The following is a 16,341-nucleotide window of genomic DNA, read 5'->3' on the forward strand; positions in this document are numbered from 1 at the left end:
ACAAATAAGGAAGACCTGCTTCTTCTTAGTCTATAAAACAGGGCTATATCCAATGGGTGGGAATATCACAAAAGTATATTTTGGCTAAATATTTAGAGAAACTTCGGAATACAGTGGAATAGACAATTGTAGGGAGGCATTCCTTCATTAAAATAGTCCTTGCTTACCAACCAATCATTCAGTGACTGTTCAAAGTTATAATAGTGCTGAAAAAAAGAGATTTACAATTGATCCTCAAAGTTGCCACTGCAACTTCCCTGAAGTCACATGATTACAATTTAGGCTCTTGGCAGCCAGCATACATTTAAACAATCGCAACAATTGCAAATCACATGATCACCATTTGCAAGCTTCACAGTTGATTTCCAACAAGAAAAGTCAATGGGGAAGGCAGCAGGAAGTTGCAAGTTGAGGTCAAGTATCATTGCACTTAATGACCACATAGGATTCACTAACAATCATAGCTGGAACTCATAAGTTGGGCACAGAGACACATTTCACTTTACAACTATTTCACTTAGCAATGGAATTGTCAGTCATAATTGATAAGTAAGGATTACCTATACACACAAATAAATAAATACTGGCCAGTCAACTGTCTGAAATACTGCACTTAGACTCAGTAAGATCACTTCTGAAGAATTTCCAAGTCAACAGATACATCATTTGTGGAAACTATTATTTCATAACAACTAGAAGCTATAGCTAGAAAGGTCCAGTACAAAATGCATTACCATTATGAACATAATAGTTTTAGCCTACCGCTATCCTAGTTGCACTATAAGAATAAAGATGTGCTAGACCAGTGGTTCTCAACCTTTTTAATGCCGTGACCCCCAACCGGTCGTAAGTCGAGGACTACTCAACCGGTCGTAAGTCGAGGACTATTCAACTGGTGCAGCACCGTTTGCAGAATGGGACTTTTGGTGGGCTCAGCAGGGCAGAGACAGCCTGGACAATTCCTATTGGCTTTTAAAAGCCAATAGAATTAGACTCTATTCAAGAGAGTCTATTCTATGGGCTTTCAAAAGCCAATACAATAAGAGGGAGTAGCGCAGCTAAGGAAAAGGGGGGGGGAAATGGCGGACTGCGTTGTTTGGTGACCCCTGTGAAATGGTCATTCGACCCCAAATGGGGTCCCGACCCACAGGTTGAGAACCGCTGTGCTAGACAAAGGATTCTTGTAACACTGGTGACGCAGCTTGAGAATAGCTAAAGCTATTAGAGAAGGATGAATGACATAGTGTAATGATGCTACTTTTATTAATACACTATTAATTCAATTATATTACATCATTACAAGCATGTCAAGATAAACTGAAGCCTGGGTATTTTTAAGACAGCTGAAACATTTTCCATATAGGTTTTGAATAGCTCAAGCACTATGCTCTGGCCAAGGTGCTGAATGTAAAATATCAAGAGAAGTGCTTTGATTTTTAAGACAAATTCATTCTGGAAATTCTGGTTTGAACCCCTTGATTGGCACAACTCCTGTATAAGTGTCTTTTTCCAGGAAAAGCACACTGGAAGGAGGGGAAATGGTTAAACAGCCCTACATGCTGTTCTACAGTCCTCTCATTTTAAAAAAAAGTGCTTCATTAAGACTAAAATTAATCTCTGGGTGAAATGGATAAGGAAATAAGAAAGCTTTCCACATTTTCACCCCTGAAAGATCTACAGGCAGAGTGTGATTTATTGGTATATCTTGGGATAGAATGGCAAGAATTTCTAACATCCCATGATTTAACCTCCACACACCCAAAATAACCATCAGGTTGTTGAAAAAAGATACTTAGGGTAAAACAAGGATTGATTTGTATGAAAAGATTTATGAACTTGCTTCTGTTTATTGGCTGAAAATTCCTGGATTGAGTATATCTCACAACTTTCCTTAATTCTTAGAATATGTCTTCCTACAGGATCCTCCATCTGGAATTCATCTCTAATTGGTGTATCAAAATCTGAAGTCTGCCTGCTTCTGCCATAGATATTACATTTCAGTCATGCCACACATTCTCATCTGTGCAAAATTCCTGCTCATACTTCCCTATCTAATCCTAATAACAAGGCTTTTGCTTCTATTTCTTCAAGAGTTAAATTAGCTCCTTCTCTGAGATAGAATAAGGGAAAGGCTGCCATTTTTACTTAATCAGAGATAGACCAAGGGAAGAGACAGCAATGTCACAAATAAATTCAATTTAGTTCCATGTTTTGTAGATGCATTGTTTGAACGTGGGATGTAGAACAATCAATACCTCAGCATTAATCTGACAGATCTGATTGCATTACACTTGCTTTAGTTGTATATAATGTAAAACAGCAGAGGGAAACGAGGCTGCCCACTGCCTTTTTCATCAACAGGCAAATGTCATTACACCCATCTGTTTTCATATCTTCTACATGCAGTGCCGGAGGGGTCAGAGAAATGAATCTTTCCCTGTGGAAGCCTGGTGTGCATTGGTGTTTACTTTCTAACCAAAAGCACTTTGCAGTCCTGAAAATCTCTCTTGAAGGATCTTAATGCTCTTCAGAGAAATGTCCTTTAGTCTCACAAATCTTTGCACTCTTTTGTATTGTTATTATTAATCTTATTCAACTGACTGCAAAATAATTTTCATGCACATTTGTGTATACATATATACACACAAATATATCATTTATTTAAAAAAAAAGAATACTGAGAGACATAACAAATTACCTTTGGGCCTTATCCTGCATACTTCCTGCAACATTTCTGAGCTTTCATAGGAATTATGGAAAGAGTAACTAAATTCTCTCCATCTCTGGATTAGTTTGGTTTGCCTTAAAGATACTGAGCTCACATTTTAGTACTTCAATTTTCTTTTCAGTTTGTTTAAATATCTCCCCATTTAATCTTGTGCTCTGTAATTATTTTTGCTTTTGGAATAGCCTGTTAAAAAAAGACAGAAGGTAATTTCTGGGTTCCTGGCATTACTATTATTTGTTATTATAACGTTGGCTTCTAACCTGATCAATATTAGAGAGAATCTGTTTGCAAACCCAATTCTGGCTGAACAGGAAAGCAAGTAAATATTGAGAAAAAGCATCCAATACATCCTACTAAGGAACTGGTATCCCTGGATGTATCCATTCAGAAGTCTAATCTAGGAAATGTTGAAAAATTCCACCAGAGCTTTTTCTGACTACTTAAAATAGAACATGCAATCCATGAAAGTTTTCTAATTTCAATTCTCCTCTTAAAAGTCACTCTCAGAATCTTAAACTGGAATAATATACCCTTTCTTTCTCATTTCTTTTCCCCTCTCATCTTTATCTCTCTTTCACTCACACACACACACACACACACACACACACACACACACACACACTAACTGCAACCACTTTGTGAGGGAAATGTCTTTGTCCTTCAAGTAATAGCTCTGTCTCTGCCTCCTTCTGTATCTTCAAAGTGTTTCATATGGACCATTGTGCCTCCTGACTTACTGCAAACATTTGCCTACCCCAACTGAGCATAAAAGTCAATCCTGTCTCCTCACCTCAAAGACTTTAAGGGCACGCGATGGGAGTGAAGTCTTCCCTCCTTTAAGTGTGAACAGAAGATTCAACACGGCTAGCCCATCCTTCTCATCAAAGACGATAGTCTCAGTTAATTCAGCAGCTTCAGACGCAGCAGCTGCAGCAGCTTCTCTCTCCTTTCTGGCATCTTCAATAAGACTCTGACGTCTACCTATGAATTGTGGAGACTGGGCAAAGAGCATAAGGAGAGAAAATTCAACACAACCATGGAAAACAGTTCTCGTCTCTATGCAATCTACGAATAATCAGCCAAGTGATGCTTCATCTAGCCCAAATGTAACTATTAATTGTTCTTCTGGTATGCTCCTGGATAATATGCTACGTTAGGAGTTGAACACTTGTTTCAGCAATTTCATTCCTATAGACATGATGTTTCAATCATGATATGGGGGAGAAGAACCCTTCTCAGTCATATTCCCATTGTTACTGTTTAATATCTATATGAGGGAGCTTGAGATGACAAATATCCAAGTATGAGTCATTACCTGAGGTTGGGTCAGAGAAGCTGTTGATATCCTGACAGTGTCTGGAGGCAGTAAGGGATTGAGGATGGGGGAATAAAATGAACTTAAATTCTGGCAAAACAGAGATATTGTTTATCAGGAAGCCATCAGATTCTTGACTGATTACAATTATCACACTAGATGGGATGTTATTCTCTCTGAAGGAGCAATTTGATATCTTAGGAGTCATTCTAGGCTCACATCTGCTACAAGATGGACAAATAGAGGCCACTACTGGAAAGATTGTCCAACTTTGGTTAGTGTGCTAGTTGTCATCCTATCTGGAGGAGGAAGCCCTAGCAACAATTGCTCAGATTTCCATTATCTCCAGGCTAGTATAGTATATAGGTCTGCTTTTGGAGATAACTAAGAAGCCACAATTGACTCAAAGTCTAGCAGCTCATGTTCGGCTGAATCATAAATTAATGTTGCAGGTACTGTCTCAGTAGTCAATGGGCTTCTAAGTATCATTCAAATCCTATATAATCACTTATAAAGTCAAATATATATATATATGTATAGGAATCAATAGGACTGTCTCTTTTGAGTGATGCCAATTCATCTCATGTGTACTTCCCCAAGAGGGATTCTGAAGATTCCCCCCTATACAATATTGAGGGATGGGGAGCAGAAAACTATATTTTCAATATATGCTCCATCACAATGGAAAGGACCACTTTTTATTTGGATGGCATTGTCTATTATGCTTTTTAAGAAGGTAGTAAAGACTGAATTGTTTTGAAGAGCTTTTAGTTTTTAATATTGCTGAGTTAGGTGCTGGATAGGGAGAATGGATAATTTTTTATCACAACTTTAATATATCTTTAATATATCTGTATCAAACTTTTTTTATGTTTTGTTATTATTATTGTGAATTGATGTGAACTGTTAAAACCCTTTATTGAGTTGGCAGAATGCAAATGTTATAACAAATAAATAATTGATACCTGGACTATACTATGCATTAAAAAATATTTCTGAAATATACAGAATGTTAAATTATTTTAGGTTGTAAAATTGACAATGGCAATCAATTTACTTAGCATGCTGATATTAATGTTGAAAGCAGTAAGCTGTTGTTTTCAATCTTTTTGTTTACAAATTATAAAGCAGCAGCTTTATAAGAGTTTGCCCCAAATGAAGAGGTGGGCATTAATAAAATATTTCCTTTTAATGAAGCAAGTATTTTTCCTAGTAGTAAATCTCTGCATTGCCCTGGTTCAGGGAGGCATAAAGAGCAAAAACCTTTAATCTCACATTTAATCAGCCACCGCTGACATCAAGCAGCTTGCAGAGGAAGAGCCGAGTTAGAAGAAAGGACTCAACGCATCAATGTGACTCCAAAGGCTGCCTTTTGAAAGAGGGAACTTTGCATTGGTCCTTTTAGGGTGGACAATGGTCCATTCGACTCCCCCTGGTAAGTTGAGATTTTCTTGGTTTATGTCTTTGCTTTCGAGAGTTTTATGGAAAAAAGGACAGAGTGGGATTTTGAGAGAATTGCCTGTAAGCATGCTCAATTGTTTGCTTCCCACTCCCATCTCTCATTGTTTTCAAAACATTAGAAAGAATTTTTGCACATCTGGGAGCAATAATAATAGTGAAATGAGAGCACAAATGCATAAATAGCAGCTTTGTCTGTTCAAAAGCATATCCAACCCATGATTGTCAGTTTTCCAGAAAAATACTTTTGCCAAGCTTACCACTAATACGATGTTATTGGCAAACTGGGGGTATTAATTAGAAAGCATGCCAACTGAGTAACTATGAGATGTGTTAAAAAAAACAGATGGAGATAAAAATGAGACCCAGTTTCCAACCTGGCTAGAAACTGGAGAGATTGTGAGTCCTGCCTTAGGCAAAGACAGCTGGATGACCTTTGGCCCGCCGATCTACTGTATCTCAGCCCTAGGAAGTACGCAATAGCAAACCACTTCTGAAAAACCTTGTAAAGAAAACTGCAGGGACATATCCAGACAGTCTTTGAGAATCAGACACCATTGAATGGAAGAAAAAAAAGATCAAAAGGCAGACATAAAGCATTTGAATGCATTTCCATATGTAATGATAGTATTAAACAGTGATTTTAGAGGTTCATGACTTACTCCCATGCTGATTTGCTTCTTTTCTATCGTATAATATCTTCCTCCCCAATCTCATGGTCTATATATTGGACTGATTTTAATCCCTAACATCCTCAACCAGCTTCACTATTGGTGGGTGAACTGTCTGAGCTTGATAGTTGATAGTTGTAGTTGATATTGTAGAACTACTCAGCTAGAAAGTATGAAGTTATGGAAGGTCAATGTGATGGGGCACATAAAATAGGAATGCTCCTCACTAACCTCACACCAACATCTGAAATTGATGTAGAAGGCGTTCAAGGGAATCGGTGAAATAAGACATGGAAACAACGTGAACACAGTATATATGTACTTACCTAGAATTAATGCTATTTGTAGAATTTACTTTTGAATGAACATTTATAAGCATATACTCTTAATTGTGGTGACGTTGTCTAATCCAAATTATATCAATGTATTAAAAAAAACCTGTTGATTTCTTTGTATAATATCCCTTTGTATAATATTACAACTGATGCCTGCTATTCCCAACCTAGTATCCTTCAAATTCCTAGACTCCTATTGGCTCCAAATGATTGGTTGTTCTACAAATTGCAACCCTAAATTGTCTAGACAATATTAGGTTGAGGAAAAACTCCTATATGGGACTGTGGACTTTTGGTTGATTTTATGGTGACGCTGTTTTAGTCATTTAACTTGATGTGCTATTTAAGTCTCTTAAAAACTTGCTTTTTTCATCTATGAGAAATAGGATACACTCATCTTCTACCTTCTTTGAACAGAAGGTATCGGTTACTACATTTTAAAAAATTTTTCACCAACACTCAGCGGAAGATGTTTTCTCTATTGAGGAAGATTGATGATGATGTTAGCTTTTATTTCCAGAAAAAAAAGGGGGGGGGAGGAACCACAATTTCATACTACACTGATTATCAGACATAAGTTAACCTTATCTGAAATGCAACCTGCTACATTAAATACAGAAGACAGGATAATGAAAGCTGAAAGTGTCAGGTTTTATTCCTAATAGTGCTTTTTTAAGCCGTGATTTCAAGCCGGTGTTTTATTACGGGTCATGCAATAGCCATCTGAGGCCAAAAGACCTTTCTACCTTATTGCGTAGCATTACTTCCCTATTCCTATTCAGGCAAAAGAAATTAAAGATAAATATGGTAGCTTTAAGCCTCCTTTTTTTTTTAGTATGATTTCAAGCAATGCCCTTGCATCTGCTCAGTTTAAAAAAAAACACCTGTGTTTTACAAAGCAGTGAATCTAGCCTGCTTACATCTAAGAGTTGGTTGGTTATCTTTACATATGAATAAACCTTGGAACCTGCCCTCTCCTGAAGGGTGGAACAGGATTTTATATCTTTGCTTGTGCAGGAGAATTGAGCTCCATTCTTTGCACAAAGGCAACAGTGAACATCACTGTTGGGGTGGCGGGGTGGCATTTGCCTGGCACTTGACTGATCTCGCAAAATATATTTCCTGGCTGCAGACAGAGAAAGCAAACCAAAGTCAGTATCACCTTTGTTGCCCTAAAACAGAAGAAAACAATTTAGGAACCTTCTGATGTTTTGGACCAGAATTTTTACAATCGTCTATGACTGACCTAACTGGCTGAAGTTAACAGAAGCTGAGATCCAAAACACTCCGACAGTTCCACCTTGCTTATTCCTGCTCTAAACAAAATTGTAAGGACTGTGCATTAGCCAAAACCAGTGCACAGTTAGAATGAGCAAACGTTTTGCAGGGCTAGAGAGCCAGTTTGGTGTCGTGGTTAAGACATCAGGCTAGAAATTGAGAGACCTGTGAGTTCTAGTCCTACTTTAGATACAGTGCCATCTGGGTGATCTGGGTTTGTTCCCTCTCTCTCAATCTTAGGAAGCAGGCAAGCAGAAAAACTGCAGGGATTTATTCAGGCAGTCTCCAGCAGTCAAAACTCACTCAAGGACACCCCCCAAAAGAGAAACACTTTGAATCAAAGCTCAGTGAAACTGACTATGGCTGTATCAGTTCAACAGGTACAGTGTACCACAATTTCAGTTCACAAAGTGGGGAGATTTTAAAAATCAAATCCACTTGCTTTACTGCTTCAAAGCGTTGCTGTGAGGCTTGCATAGAGATAACCCTTGTTCATCAACTGATCTCCTCGGAGGAATATCTATTGGTTTCTATTTCAGATTATCTATTTCTCTACCTTTTCTATTTTTTTATGCCAGTGATCATAAAAAAGAAAAAAAATGATGTCAAAGATAAATAGCATTCAGTATAACATAAAAAAAGAAAAAAATTAAGAAGTTGTATAAAATACCAAGAATTTCTAATTTCTGAAAGTTGAATGAATTAGATATGTAACTAAATACAATACAATTTATACAATATGTTTAGCTGGCTACTGAATTAAATCCATGTTGTGGATTTACACAGCATGGTCAGCCATAAACTAATTGAATGGGCTAGATTCATAAAATGTGTTATACCACAAGAAATAAAAGCAAGATCCAGGTTAACCTAGGTCAGGGGTAGTTGAAGTCCACGAGTCATAAAAGAGCCAAGGTTGCCTATCCCTGACCTAGGTTAACAAGATTAGTGTTGCGCAAATGCATCTGCTGGAATTTCACCTGAATTGTTTAATACAACCGATATTTTACTGCAACATCCCTGAAACAGATTCTCCCACCTTGATATTAACTCCTTTCTCATCCCTAAATATAAAATAATAATTGATTATGATTCTTCTTTATATATTTTTAAAAATAGCATGAAATCAGAACTGCAATATGCTTTTTCAGAGAAGTGGCAGTAGAGAAACTATGATCTTTTATTTAAATGGAACTAAAATGTTGTCTACTGTTTCTTTCCTACCATTCTCTTGTTAAAAAAAAAATCCTTTAAAAAGTTATCCAAAGAGCTGTTTTAAGATCACTTCTGCTAACCTGGTTTTAGATGTTTTCCAATGTTGACTCCCTGCCTCTCCTTCTGCTCCTCCAAAATATCTTTGTTATACTGAAAACCGCTATGAAAACGTCTCTTGGACTTAAAAATAACTTTATGGCAAGCGTTCCATTGTTTTTAACAAAAACAAATTTAAAAACTTCTCCTTCTCAGGCACATTAATTTAGTTTCATAGACAATTTTGATTAAGGTCTCTTGCTAATTAATTACAAAAAATGTACTATAGGAGAATATATGATTTCTGCTGAAAACTGTATAAAGCACTGTCACTTGTAGAACTTAACACATTGAGCCAATCAACAAACTTTTATTCATTGAAGTGACGTTACTACTTAAAACCAATAATAGTGTACATCTAGAGTAAATATGAAACTGCTAACCCAAAGAGAATCAGAATTATTTCAACAAACAGATTGTCCTTCAGATACTAACATCGGTTGCCTAATTACATTATATTTTGTGGTTGTTTCTAAAGAATAACCATGATAAGTACTTTGTTTCAGGACCATGAAGGGCGGAGCCTTAATCCTTTCTTCCTACACAAATAATCCTCACAGTAATTTGCTGCACAGTGCAAGATTTTGTTGGCATCAAACACAGATACTTTCCTGTGGTGAAATGCAATTTCTTGGAAGATGGGTCTGCAATATAGGAACAAAGCATATTCTGCTATAGATTGATGCGCTCACTGGAAATGTAAGAAAGCAAGAGAAATGTAATCAATGGTGTTTTATGCTCAAGCTGCTATGCTGGAATAGTTTATCTGACATCTTCATAAATATTCCAGGTTAATGAACTAGAATACTCAGAAGGTTGGTTAACACACATACATGCAGTATTTGATTCCAATGTACTTGATGACAGGCAGTCAAAAATATAAGTAAATTAAAAAGGTAAAGAAAATTACCTTTGGTGCTAGAAGTGCAATGGCCACATACATAAAGTTACAGTTAGCAATATCTATAAAACATTAATACAGTCTGATACAGTTACATCAAGTCTTGTGGGGAGTTATAACCTTCCCTCTGTGCATATCTACTAGCAGCAAAGTGCAGACTTAACTCAGATACTGCAGCAAGGAAAAATGCCGAACTGAAGTGAGGTCCAAGTGTTACAAAGAAGGTATTAGCAATTTGCCATTGGATATGAATCATTATTCTCTCAGGCAAAAAGCAGCAAATAAAGCCAGGTATATAACCACACCAAATTTCTACTAAAGTAAAATAGTGTAAAATTCCAGTGCTTGGCAACAATAAGACATGCAAAGCAATTCAAGCAATATAGTAATAGAAGAAAGCTCGTTGTCATTTTTCTAGTTTTAGCCTAGCTCTTATGTGATTCCACATTTTTGCCATTTTATAATATATTTTTTTCTATTTCTTCACTTATTCTTCTATAAATGGCATATTTCTGGGCAACTGCATTACTCTTTGGTAGTAATCATTAGCGCCAACATTTCTAAGGACTGATCTGCCTAGCTTTGGCATTCTCCCACAATAGGTTGATGCTCATGATACGAAGTTGGTTTCTCTTCCTTCCCTACATCTGTCTCTCTCTGCAAATCAACATCTCATCCGAGGGATGGCTGAGAGCATCCTTGCTTACCATGATGGCCTCAGCTTGTTTAGAGTCCAGCTCTGACACTGCCCGCCGGAAGCCTTTGGCTGAAGCACTGGAGGCGTTTGGAGTTGGCATCCTTGCTGATGAACTGGCTTAGCTTCCAGCACTGTTTCCCCTTCTTATTCTGGGTTTTTATAGGGCATGTCTGACGTCAAAGACCCTCTCTGATCCCCCGTCTGTCCACCTCCCTCCCTTCAGCCTCAGGGAGAGAAAAGAGGAGGAGGGAAGAGATGCAGAGGAAGAAAACACCCAGCTCCTGCAAACTCACAGTAGGCTCCCTGGCACCCAAAGTATTTGCTCAGTTATTTACCCTCGGTTTACCCCCTTCCTCTAGTCATATGCATGCTGACCATTCTCAGTCAATTGTCTGCAATCTGCCTTTGATAAATACGATTGTATTAGCCTTGCCAAGCAGTATATGTAAAGAGGTGAAAATAAATAAGAGCAACATGTGGTGGTTGTGTGAGTTGAGTCATGTGGTTAAAGAGGATAGAAAGAGGATTTGGGACCTGGGTCTGAAATTATTATTAAGAGTTTGATGGAGAACTTTGGGGGAAAATTGTCAGGTCCAGAAGAATGGAACATTTGTCTAAAACACAAGGAGCAAAAGGTTTCTGATCTTCCACAGCAAATGCTAAACAGCTACAAACAGCAAATGCTAGACAGCCACAAAAGGCAAGCCTTTGGGGATACACACTTGGGACTTACCTAAACCTATACCTAATACAGAAATAATGGCTTTATTCTGTAACTGTTCTTCTGCTCTCCCACCTACATGATACTCAAGCATCATGTAAATACAGAGGGTGAGGTTCTATCAGAATAACGAGGCTTGACTTAAATTTCAAGGTTAACAAACATTAATAAAACTACTTTCCATCCTCAACATCCTCAGCAGGGTTAACTGGGAGCTGTGTTTATAGATCTTTTACATCCCAAAAAGCCTGTCTGGTTTTGTAATTTATATTCATTCCTGATCAACCATTTCAAAGCAGTCTTAAAATTCTCCAGAATAAATTAATAAAATGTTCACCTCTGCTTTAGTTTCCTAATGATTCTTAATGTATTCAAATATTTCTGGAAACCCAGAAATTTTTAATGGTTCCTAGAATGTAACCTAGTACAAAATGTTCTATATACTTTAGATCAGGGGTGTCAAACTACAATTTCACTGAGGATCACATCAGCAGTGCGGTTGCCCTCGGGGGGGGCAAGGTGGGTGTGGCCTACTGGGTGGGCATGAATGGAATAGGTGTGGCCTATTGGGTGGGCATGGCCAGCTCTACATTATTCGTATCAAGAGTGCCTGTGGGGGCCTGGGCAGGAGTGGGACAGATCTGAGGGTCTCTGCCAGAAAGGGGTGGGACCAAGGCAAATGCCAAGGCATTGTCCACTGGAGGAGCCTGACTGTTCCTCTCAGGTCATGTGGGGGGGGCTGGATGGTGGTATGGGCTGCCCGGAGCCCTGGGCAGCAGAGGTCAAATGCCCAGCCTGGCCCTTGAGCACCCGCAGCACCAAGCCCAGTCCCACTCCCCCAAAGGGGTGCCCAGCTGCACTTACCTCCTCCTCAAGGCTGCTGCTGCTGTGCTTGCTTTCCTTAGCCAGGTTGTTCATGATGGGTACGAGGGCAAAGTTAGAGGGAGGCCCATCCTCTCTCCATGGGAGGAGACCCGACTTTGTATCCAAAGCTTCCTTAGCAATAGGATGGGAGACCCCCAGGATAGGCCAGGAGGAGGGGGCAAGGGGATGGTAAAAGGGCAGCAGTGCAGGACAAAGGCAAGACTTTTCTCAGACCCTCCCTCTCCTTCTTTCCTTCTTTCCTTTTTTCCTTCCTAAGTACAGAGTAATGGGAAAATATTTGAGATGAGGGAGGGAGAAAAACAGGCAAGAAATGCAGCTGGGGAAGTGTCACCCTTAGTGAGGAATGAAGAAATGCACCATCACATGGAAATGGCCAGCACATGGCCCTCACCTACTTCACATATCCGGCTTGGTGGGCTCTGGGAGAGGGGATGCCATGAGCAGTGTGACAATCAATGTTACCTGTGCAATGCCGCCCAGCCCCCAGCCTGCCCAGTTTCAGCAGGCAGCGAGGCACTCTCCTCACAGTGCCGAGAGGCTGAGTCAGGTGGCGCAAATCCGAAAAGAAGCACGATGTCACCCAGTCCCTATTCTGGCCAGTCTCGGCAGGCAGCGGGGCGCTCTCCTCACAGCGCCAAGAGGCTGAACCAGGTAGCACGAATCCAAAAAGAAGCGTGATGCCACCCAGCCCCCAGCCTGCCCAGTTTCGGCAAGCAGTGGGGCGCTCTCCTCTCCTTTGCACCTTGCTGCCTGCTGAAACTGGGCAGGCTGGGGGCTAGGCAGCATTGCACTTCTCATCAGTTTCACACCACCTGGCTCAGCTCTTGGCGCTGTTAGGAGAGTGCCTCGCTGCCTGCCGAAAGCCCTCTCCTGGAGCCCATCGAACCGGACATGTAAAGTAGGTGAGGGCCATTTGCTGGCCACTTGCAGGCAATAGTGCATTTCTTCATTCTTCACAAGGGGTGACACCTCCCCAGCATGCACCCAGGGGGCAGGGCTGATGCGGCAGGGGCTGGTTCCTCGCTGTTTCCAGATGGTCTTGTGGACCTAAGACTGAATGCATTTCAGCATAGATGGCCACCACAAAATTGTACATTGGCTCCCAGCCGGCCTGGGCCAGGGCCAAGGCAGCGGGGGCCATTCCCTCACTGTTTCCAGGATGGCTTCCTGGGCTTCCTGGGCCACATGAAACCACTTCGCGGGCCGCATCTGCTTTAGATCAAGAATAGGAGATAACTCCCAGCAACTACTATGAACATGATTAACAGCCAGGAATACTGAGTGTTCTCACTCCCTGACATAAACTGTATACTTTTAAAAAATGTGATGGGGAGGAAGCAGTCTTTTTGCCTTTCTTTCTAGTCCCTTTCCCTCATTAGACATGTTGCTTGTTTGTTGAATCAATGACTTTCTCTACTAGCAGTAATCCAAAAACAAGGAAAAGGGAGAGAGAGAAGGAGAGGGAGAGACAACTTCATGAGGTGGAGAGAATTCTAGAATTCAGAATTAGATCATCATAAGCTGTATATTGAGTTGTGCTTAGAAATGCTGTGTTCATTCTCTGGTTGATCTACTGCCTGTTGCTCAATCCTATAGAAGGCAAATCTACATACCATATTTTTCCATGCTATTTTTTCCTGCAAACACCCTGTTCAAAAATCAGGTGCATCTTATACAAATGCAGCATCTTATACACAAAAAAATAATGGTAACCTCAGCAGCCCAGGGCATGCCTGTGTGGGTTCTTTACATGCCGCTGCCATGCCGCCTGGTGCAGGAGGATATCGCTGGCCTGAGTTGCTGCCTGGGTGGGGAGAAAGCCTCCAAGATGCCACTTGGTGCTGGAGGATCGCCCTGCCCCAAAGATGCTGCCGGTCCCACTGAAGCTGCCTTCTATGACCCATTTTTCACCAGCACAGCTTGGGCTGAAGCCACAAGAGGCCCCAGGAAGCCACCTCAGTACAATGATTGACGACCGAGGGGGTGGGTGGGACTAAGCCCACAGAGCATCATCTGATTGGAGGAAGTTGCGTCCCTTGTTTGATGGTGCCGAGAAATACCAGTAATTGGGGGGCATCTTATACAAGGGTGCATCTTATAGATGGAAAAATATGGTATATTTCATACACAGAAAAAATAAATATATGCGGACCCCTTTGATGCTATTGTTGGCTTTTTTATTGTGTAATCACAGTTACTGGACCAAGAATAAAGTTATTATTATCTATATTCTTTCATAAAGTAACGGCTAAAAATCACATTAATAATAGATAGCCAAATTTGTCAAGTTTGATTCTATCTGGTTTCACATTTTTCCAGTATTATGTTGGTATTGTTACCTTTTTAAGTGAAGTTGACTTTTTTTCTTTCAAGACCAATATAAACCTTCCTATAAAGCCCAACACTCATTTTAGTGGGCACTGCTAACCAATGTTTTGTGCATTTCTAATATGACAAGCAGCTGTTTCTAATGTTCATTCCCCCCCCCATATTTCTGTATATATTTCTATTCCAATATACACATTTTCTTAGGTATTCTTGATAGGTTATATTGTAAAAAAAATGAAAAGCTGCAGATATCACTGTTTAATTATGTTCTAGTTTGTGCAAAGCTTTGAGACGTGAAAATTAAATAAACTCACATTAACATGTGAACTAAGTGAATTTTCTCTGAAGGTTAACATTTCTGTCCAATGTTTGAGACTGAAAAAAAAAATCCTACAAAGGCCCCTCAGCAATAACCAGATGGATTGCACCTTTTCTAGGCAGTAAAATAGAGATAAAATGGGTGGCTGTCACTGTGATCCAATGTGCTGGTTTTTCTCTCATCTCAGCTCAGAGAACAAGAAGGGCCAGAGGCATAGCAAATAAGTGGGAAGAAGTTTTTTGTCAAGTCTAAGTCAAGGGTGGACAAATTGACAGTGAATCTCGATCAGTGTTTCCCAACATTAGCAATTTGAAGATATGTGGATTTCAACACCTGGCTGGGGAATTCTGGGAGTTGAAGTCCACACACTTCCTAAAGTTGCTAAGGTTGAGAAACACTGACCTAAATACTTTAAAGTCTGATTATTATGAAGGAAAGACTGGCATGAAGATTCTACCAGTTAGTTTTTACCCAGCAGTAGGATGATAGTTTACTGTTCAGAGACAGAAGATTTAGCAAACTTCTCGGATTCACTGATTGGTCAATTGGTTGAATTAGAATCTATTGGCCAGGTTTATCAATTTTCCTTTTCTTCCTTCGTTCTTTCTCTTTTCCAGTGCCTCTTCATGGGCAGGAAAAGTTTTGTAGAGTGAAACTTAATTGTTTTGTTTCCATAAGGTAGAAAAAACTAGCAGATTGGGTGAAATTGCTAGAGAGGCTGATCTATATCTTCTTTGGAATGGCAACAGAAATGGATATATAGTAGCAGTTTCTTAGAAGAAAGCATAATTGAAGTGAACTACCAATCTGGCCTCCTCATCTTTCCTATTACATAATCTTCAGCATTTTGGGGTCAAGAATTGCTTTACTAAAATAGGATAATGTCCAGCTGATATTTACAATCCTCCCTCAATGTAGCTATTAATTTCTTTGCTTTTGTGTCACATAATACTAATGGGTATCTATGCCTATCTTGGCATTTGGGACTTTGTAGTCAAATGTGATAATAGTTGAGAGGCAAGTTGACAGAGAGAACCTGAAGAGAGTTATGAATGTCACTTTGCTCTCACAACTGATTCTATCTGAAAAGATGATTAGAGTACAATGCATCAAGGAAGTTGTGTGATGTGGTTCCTAAGTATAACAAGCAGAAAAATGAAAAACTGCCCTGGGGGTTGGCTTAGTGGAACCAATCAAATGGGAGAGAAACAGTTCAGGCTGTTCATCTCCAAAGGAGATGAAAGAAATGGCATGATCAAGGGCAACAATGTGAATCCCTGGGATGCTTGCTTTGACTTCTGAGCATTGTTTTGGAGATATAAAGAAGGGAAAATATACCTTCCAGGCATATGAACATTATAACCTTAATGTTCTGTATGAAATGTGCCCGTCAC

At 39.7% G+C, this 16,341-nt stretch overlaps 1 protein-coding gene across 1 annotated transcript in view; it reads right to left on the minus strand.

Annotated features, from left to right (window-relative positions):
* Positions 1–10,883, minus strand: part of TH (tyrosine hydroxylase) — a 28,958-nt gene extending 18,075 nt beyond the window's left edge. Inside the window, exons 1-2 of the mRNA XM_039350717.1 lie at positions 10,705–10,883; positions 3,519–3,725 (exon numbers count right to left, since the gene is read on the minus strand). Of these exons, the coding sequence (XP_039206651.1) occupies positions 3,519–3,725; positions 10,705–10,794 (297 nt within the window). The 5' untranslated portion in view covers positions 10,795–10,883. The remainder of the gene's footprint in view (positions 1–3,518; positions 3,726–10,704) is intronic.
* Between the last annotated feature and the right edge of the window lie 5,458 nt (positions 10,884–16,341).

This window comes from Crotalus tigris, unplaced genomic scaffold (assembly GCF_016545835.1).
Source record: "Crotalus tigris isolate CLP2741 ecotype Arizona unplaced genomic scaffold, ASM1654583v1 scf7180000018354.2857554, whole genome shotgun sequence".
In the NCBI taxonomy this organism is placed as follows: domain Eukaryota; kingdom Metazoa; phylum Chordata; class Lepidosauria; order Squamata; family Viperidae; genus Crotalus; species Crotalus tigris.